The sequence below is a fragment of the Monopterus albus genome, unplaced genomic scaffold (assembly GCF_001952655.1).
Source record: "Monopterus albus unplaced genomic scaffold, M_albus_1.0 scaffold299.1, whole genome shotgun sequence".
In the NCBI taxonomy this organism is placed as follows: Eukaryota; Metazoa; Chordata; class Actinopteri; order Synbranchiformes; family Synbranchidae; genus Monopterus; species Monopterus albus.
Window position 1 is genome coordinate 110,364 of NW_018128179.1, and position 7,966 is coordinate 118,329.

Sequence of the window (7,966 nt, forward strand, 5' to 3'; positions counted from 1 at the left end):
TTTTTTTAATTCTGTCTCTCAGAGTGGGAATGCACCTACAATGTGAATTTCAGACCCCTCCATGATTTCTAAGTGGGAGAACTTGCAAAATCGCAGGGTGTTCAAATACTTCTGTTCCTCCATGTAAATGTACTGGAAAAGCAGAAATACATTCCAATGATGAAACGATCATAGTTTCACCATGTTCACGTTCACAAACTACCTGGTTAGGTTTAGCAACATACTCTACTTGTTAGGTTAAATTAACCATTATTAAGTATTTTATATATTTTATTTTAAGATTTAATCAAAATCTGTGAATCAAACCACTAGTTAGTTCTGATGTGTTTTCTACTACAACATTATATATATTATTGCTACACTGTTAGTTCATTAGTGCTTGGAAATCAGCCCTGAAAGATGGACCAGCATGTGTGCACTCACAACACCCCTGTGGAACACAAGCATCAGTGGTACTCCACATCTGGATGTGAACTTTATGTACTTTCTCTTTTTCATGCACATTCGTCTGTGTTGTGGTTAGGATAACCAATAGGAAGGCTAGCAACACATCTGTAGGCCCCCTTAATGGACAAGTTCCTTGCCTTGCTGTGAACGGGACAAGTGATGCACTGATAAAAACCACTCCGTGTATTTTTACAGTTATTATGATTTTTATATGAGACAAGCAGCGGGAAGTGAGTGCTTTGAATTCACAGTAACAACACTGCTGTGGATGCAGGAGAGCCTTCTGATTGGTGCTGATCTGACAGGTAGATTGTGATTGATAGGTTACCGACCCCTGATTTATGGTGAAAAAAATTAAAATGGTGTCTTTAACTTTTTGGGTGCTGTCACAAAGGATCTTCTTGTAAGGCCATTATTTTCCTGATTATATTAATTAGGTCAAATATTTGAATTACTGCATGTGGTGAAGGCACGCATAGTGTGATCCACATAGTGTAACCATGAGAACATCCCACAGCTTAACACGGAGCCTCACCCCATATCGCTGCAAAGTGTGTCTGCGTTTCTTCATTTTTAAAACCTACCAAAATATACAAACTAAGTAATTTGATATCATTCTTAGAGCTGAGATGTTTGCTGTCCTTTGTGTCTGTAGTTGGAGGATGAGGATGAACCATTTGTGCTGGAGGACACCAGCATACTAAACACAGACAGCATGGATGCTCACTCCTGTGATACGTCCTCTCTGGCCAGCTCTGACAGTGGAGACCCAGCACACCTGAAACGGCAAGAACACACACACACAGCTTACTGTAGTTGTTAACCCACAGATGGCTCTTTGAAGTTGTGCAGACCAGCAAAATTACCTTACAACCAATGAACTTCAGTAGTTTAACAGAGGGGTCCCCTGAGGTGCTGTAACTCGACTTTAAACATTTCTTAAACTTAAACTGGGGATGAAAGATAACACCAAGATTTGTGGAGATCATATTGAGTTTGAGGCTAAAGGACCCCTGTATGCTTTAAACTGTCAGCGGACCAATTTGGTTCAAAGACTAGGATTTCAGTTTTACATTGATTTAGCTGGAGAGAACTGTAAGACACTGATCTTATTAATACACTCTTGTAAAATGGACAAGTTTGAGAGTTCACCAGGTTTCACAAATACAAATGCAGCCACTCTGAATTACCGCTCCCAGCTGAAAGTCATTCAGCTGGCTTCTAGTTCCCAGCAGGTTTCCAGCAGACCCCTTGCCCTGTTTCCAAGATAAGATGTGTCTAAATTCCACATTAAACAAATTCTTTAGGGCTATTCCCTCATTTACATAGTGTTACTCTTGATTTCTCCTCACTGGCTGTCCAACAAATTCAGAATTCAAGATTTTTGTGATTACAGTGGTCAGCATGGTCAGAAATAAAGCATTTTTGATTAAATTAATTACATTCAATTTAAAATATTGCATGGAAACTAAATACAATTGAAAAGACTAACTTACTTGAAAAAAGAAGTACATACCATATGTAAAATATTTTAGTTTGAAATAGAACAGAATTGCATGTGTAGGTCATTTTAATATATGTTACTGAAAAACTTGGTTTATGCATGTGAACACTGCCATGTGACACTGATATAAAAATTGTTCAAAGCTGGACAAATTTGTACGGTGGGCTTTTTTCTGGACTACAGCAACTGCAGTAACCAAAGCAGCACAAACACTTGCCACTACAAAGGCACATCCTAACCCTAAGATAGTCCGGTGAAGAAGTGACCACCACCATCCAAACAAACACACTCACTGTAATTTAATTTCAATCCAAATCTCATTGTCTTTGCATGTACAATAATCAAACTTTCTTCTCTTTTGTGTGTGTGTGTGTGTGTGTGTGTGCACATACATACGTGAAGAAAGAGGAGGACAGTAGATGTGAATGCAACAGTTCATGGGTCTGTTCTTCGACACAGTCTGCTGAAGGGCATCTCTGCCCAGATAGTCTCCGCTGCGGTAAGACTAACACATACAAACACACACACAGACAGTTGTACAGCTACCTGTGTGAGGACACTCACTGACATAATACATTCTCTAGCTCCTACCCTAATCTAAACCACCACAATTAATAGTCAAACTCCAACCTTTACCCTATCCCTACTTCTAACTTTAATCATAAAACAGTCTTAACATTAAATAAATGACTTAGTATAATATTTTCTAAGATGTGGGTGGGGCCAACTGTGTTTCAGTGGGCAGAGCAGTCGTCTCCCAACTGGAGAGTTTGTGGTTTGAATCACAGTGCCTGCAGTCCGCATGTCGAAGTGTCCTTGGGCAAGACACTGAACCCCCAAGTTGCCGTTGATGGTTAGAGCCATTGGTTGAGTTGGCGCCGCAGATGGCTGCCATTGGTTCTGTACCGGAAACAAATTCCTTGTGTGTGTAACTTGTTCAAATGAAGGTGATTATCGTTATTATGTGTGAGCCAAATAAAATGATGAAACCTCCCAAAAGAGTGAGTGCTTATAATTGTTATTAGGGATGTAAGGATGAGTTTGAAGTGTTTTAAGAAATCAGAAAAACTCTTAGGTGTCATCATTGCTGATCACAAAATTCATCTTTATTTCTGACTATATTTCTTGTCACAACAGCACAACATTTAAATAAAATGAATGGTAAATGATGATATCCTAACTTGTTCACTGAAGGTGGTGGTCACCTTAGAGCTTGACTGACTGTACTGAGTCACTTGATGCAGATCAGACAGCAGTGATCTGACCATTACATGGTCCTTTGTCTGTTTGGAAAGCTGATCGCCAGTTAGTAATGCTTCAGATCCTGCTTCTAATTCTGTTTCAGCTGTTGTTGTTAAAATGTATTTAGATGATTTACTTTTATAAAAGTCTGTACTTCATTTCTAGCTTCCAAATTGTGGCTTTGTTTCAGTAGGCTAATGCATTTAAGCATAATAAAAAGTTATATCTTTTACTCAGGACAAAGTGGATGCTGGACTGCCAACTGCTATAGTGAGTATCGGTTTATTCAATTATGATTTGAACTGAACAGAGATAATATTAGTTTTCTGACATGCACACATGATGTATTTTAGAAATTTCATGATTTCACTATGCACTAAGGATATAGGAAATAATTTGAAGTTGAAATGTGCTGCTTTTGGAATTTTGCCATTTTTAGCTGATGATAGTAAACCTGACAGATGGGAAATGAGGAGGGAGAGAGGGGAATGAGGGGTATCAGTCTGGGGGATGTTGTAAGTATGGGCTGTAACCTATTCAGTGTTTCTGAACTAATTTAAATTGCTATGAATTTTTTTTTATCATCTGCAAACAATACTGTTAAAGGTTTTACAGAACAGAAAGAAAAGTCGAACATAAACTGCCAGTCCACATTATTAGGTGCACCTGTACAGTACTGCTTACCTGACTGGCTATCTCCTCACCAATCTGGAGATCTCATCTAGTAGTTTAGAATAGCTGAAAGTGTTCATGTTTTGAAATGCAACCTTCCTCCTTAGATCAGAACTTTTTTCAAGCTGGTTATTATTATTATTATTATGCTGCAACTTAATTGTCATTATATCCAATTTATTTATTCTAGTTTAGTCGGTTAGAAATATGCTATATAAATATGATTGACTGATTATGAAAGAACACAATGTGTTTACCGTAGCAGTTTGTCTTTTCTGTCTTACCACTTAGTAGTGTTTTGCTTGCTACTGATACGCTCACTGACTGTCTTGTGACTGGATAAGGTGCAGCAACTGAAGGACCCACACAGCTCTGTCGAGCTGGCCACGCCACACCTGTTAAAAAATCTCATAGAAATAAAGCCTGTTACGAGTTGTCAGTGTGACGATTCGCTGTGGCTACCCCTAAACGGGAGAAGCCGAAAGTGACTTTCTTTATTATTTTAATATGACGCACTTCACGGTCCGGATAGAAATGTCTTTGGGTCTGGATTTGAGTCTGCCAGTTTGTGACCGCTGCCCTATAATGTGGATTTTACACTGTTTTATATTCAGGCAAATAGCGGTGTTGCTCACTTGTTAGATGCAGAAAAAATGAAGTTCCCATGATTCTGAGAAGCCTTTTATGCAACATTGGTATTTATCTGATGTAAATTAATCATCATGAATTGAATCATATTTAAATGATTCTGGACTTGGTGAATTAAAATTTAATCACATCGAGATGTCAATGTCAACATCAGAACAGTAAGAACAGTCAGATATTCCAATACAAAAGTAGGCCAGTTCCAGGTGAATAGGCAAGAGGCAATGTCCAAAAACCAAATGGAGATCCAGAACAGAAAGGTAATCTAAACAGGTTGAAGCATGGGAAAAGTGGAAAAAGGTGGCTGGATGGCTGGAACGCTGTGACAGTAACAATAGGCAAGGCACTAGGGAAAACTTTAAAAGAGGCTGAAGAGGGAAGTGTAAACAGGTCAGCAGGGCAGAATCAGGTGAGTAGGAACAGGGGGGGAGTCTGGGTACCAATGGTGGCATAAGGACATCTGTTTTTCATTGTGAGAGTGCTGGTAGAAACAAAATGTTTTCTGGTGTTTTGTCCTGTTTTGCCTTCCTTTGACTTTCACTGACTTTTTCCGATCAATTCTAAGCTATATATTTTTTGTGTTCAGACAATGGCAGGTGTGATTGCTGTGGGAACATCTCATGGTCTGGCTCTGGTCTTTGGTGAGTCTAAAATCTGATTTGAAGGATATTTTCACATTATGAATGTTTACAGTGCAAATACAACACAAACATTCAGACTTAGCCCATTAATTGTATTGTAGGTACAATACCAAGCCCTGGAGCACTAATATAAATGTTGGTGCACCTGGTGTCTGCAGATCAGTCTAATAAAATCTGATTCATAAATAATTAGCCACAAATTTTGGAGTTTTAATTAATAATTACAATTATGAAGTAAATGCAAAAAAATCTAGTAAAATTATTAGCTTTTAAATTTCGTTATGATTATATTGCAGCCAGATTTATAACAACACTAGGATAGTAATGTAATAAAGGTAAATGGAATACTGTGATGGCAGAAGCTGGCTTCAGATGATGATGGAGCAAAAACCACCATAAACAGCACTCATTAAAATACAGGGTTATTCAAAAAGAATGAACCGATTTCATTACGCAATATTTTATTAAAGACTCACAATCAACTTTTATTTCCTGTCTTACAAGTGTTCAATGTGGCCACCACCTGCAGCACAGGCAACATCAATGCGATAAGAGAATTCCTCCCAGGCGTGTATTAGCATATCACAATCCACTGAGTTGATTGCTGTTGTTGTGGCCACATTGAACACTTGTAGGACAGGAAATAAAAGTTGATTGTGAGTAGAATACTTGTGACTTGGCTGCAGGTTTGTATTACTTTTCCTTAATAAAATATTGCGTAATGAAATTGGTGCATTCTTTTTGAATAACCCTGTATAACAAGGTTTATGTTAATCTAAGGCATCAACTTACAAGCAATACAGTCAATCCTATATGAGTACAACAAACACAAGCCACAAAAAGATAACATGGAGCTATATACGAAATGTGTGTGGGTGCCTGGGGACGGAAACACATTCACACTGCAGGTGTGGTCCCCATCATGTAAATCACTGAAGTTTAGGGTGACAACTTGGTTTAATGTTAGGTTAAGGTTAAGGTTAATTTAATAAGTTACATAAATCCATTGTGGATCCCCCACTATGTGAAATTGTACCAGGCATGAATTCATTAGCAAAAAATATAGCAAAGTTTGTAGACTTTCATATTCAGCCTCTAGGTAAGAATTTACCATTATACACTGCTCAAAAAATAAAGGGAACACAAGGGAAAATAAGACATTCAACTATGTAATGAACAAGGTATTTAATAAGAAGATTTCATTCATTCAGATCTAGGATGTCTTATGTCGTGTTCCCTTTATTTTTTTTAGCAGTATCCTTTAAAGACACATTAGATTTTTTAAAATTAAGATAAACTCCTTCCAAAGTATAGTTGATCAGGATTGGCTTGTTACTTTGTCATATCATTATACACAGATGTGTGCCACAGCTGGAATTGACCAGTGAGCTGAAATGAATACACCTAATGAATATCATTTCTTACCAAAAGCTATTTCTTGTTCAGTAATGATTATTATGACTAGCAATGGTTCAGCAATGGGATCACTGTCAGCCTGTGTTGTCTTTTTATGGGTAAATTTGAACATGATTTCATGACTAACAATATACACAGGAAATACCTAAATTACTATGTTAGATTTTTGTGGCTGATTGCCTCCTCGTTTGGAAGGGTACAGAAACATTATTGGATGAGATTATCTTATTTAAATACAAGACTGGACAGTATATCCTTCAGTATGGAAAAGAGTCAAGATTCTAATCAATTATTTAGATGTGACATTGTGTAAGACACCTCGGAAAGTAACTTCAACAATATTTAGGAAACCAACTGAGAAATATATAACCTGTAACTCCTGCAGTGTGATTTTATTTTGTCCGTGTGAAATGATTTATGCTGGAAACACAGCAACAAAATCGAGAATCCAATGTGAATGAACATAGAAGCTCCATTAAGAGAAATGATGTCAGTTCACCAGTAGTGCACCAATTTATGGAAAAGAACCATAGAGAAAAAGATCTCAGGTGCATTGGTACTGATGTAACGTAGCCTACTCTGCCGTAGCATCAATTCTACAACCGGTGTGTCGGCATTGCTCGATAAAAACACTGTTTAACATCCAGTACTAATGAAAATGCATGGTGTGTCATTATGGTACATTAACTGTGGCCCAAATTTGACAGTGAATAGCAATGAATGCTCATGCTAACAAGGTAAAGAATCAGAATCAGAATCAGCTTTATTGGCCAGGTGTGTTGGACACACGAGGAATTTGACTCAGGTACATCGGCTCTCAATATGCAAACAGCAAACCAGCATAAGGCTGTGTAATATAACAAAAATAAGCAGTATTTACAAGCAACAGAAAGTGCAAACAATGCAGAATAAGCAGTATGTACAGACGGTAACAATGCAGACAACAAAGTAATGTTCTTTGTAATGAGATAAGTAGGGATAAAATAGAGTAATTAAAACAGAGTACTAGAGACCTGTACGAGTCTGTATAATCTGTACAATGTATATATTTACAGGTATTGCACTGAGGTTTATTGTCCAATCATATGGTCATTGGTTAAGTGTTCATCAGAGTGACAGCCAGGGGGAAGAAACTGTCTCTGTGCCTGGTTGTCTTAGTGCACAGTGACCTGTAACGCTGTCCAGAGGGGAGGAGTTCAAATAGATTGTATCCTGGGTGTGAGGGGTCTGCAGTGATCCTCTCCACCCTCCTGACCCGTGAGGTGTACAGGTCCTCCATGGAGGGCAGGCTCACACCAATGACCTTTTCTGCAGTCCTGACTGTCCACTGAAGTCTGTACTTGTCCTGTTTGGTTGCTGAACCAAACCAGACAGTGATGGAGGTGCAGAGAACAGACTC

The 7,966-nt window shown here is 38.2% G+C and overlaps 1 protein-coding gene across 1 annotated transcript in view; it reads left to right on the forward strand.

Moving 5' to 3' along the window:
- Positions 1–7,966, forward strand: part of vps8 (VPS8 subunit of CORVET complex) — a 135,468-nt gene that overhangs the window by 21,686 nt on the left and 105,816 nt on the right. Inside the window, exons 3-6 of the mRNA XM_020623435.1 lie at positions 1,103–1,233; positions 2,354–2,450; positions 3,431–3,463; positions 5,097–5,151. Of these exons, the coding sequence (XP_020479091.1) occupies positions 1,103–1,233; positions 2,354–2,450; positions 3,431–3,463; positions 5,097–5,151 (316 nt within the window). The remainder of the gene's footprint in view (positions 1–1,102; positions 1,234–2,353; positions 2,451–3,430; positions 3,464–5,096; positions 5,152–7,966) is intronic.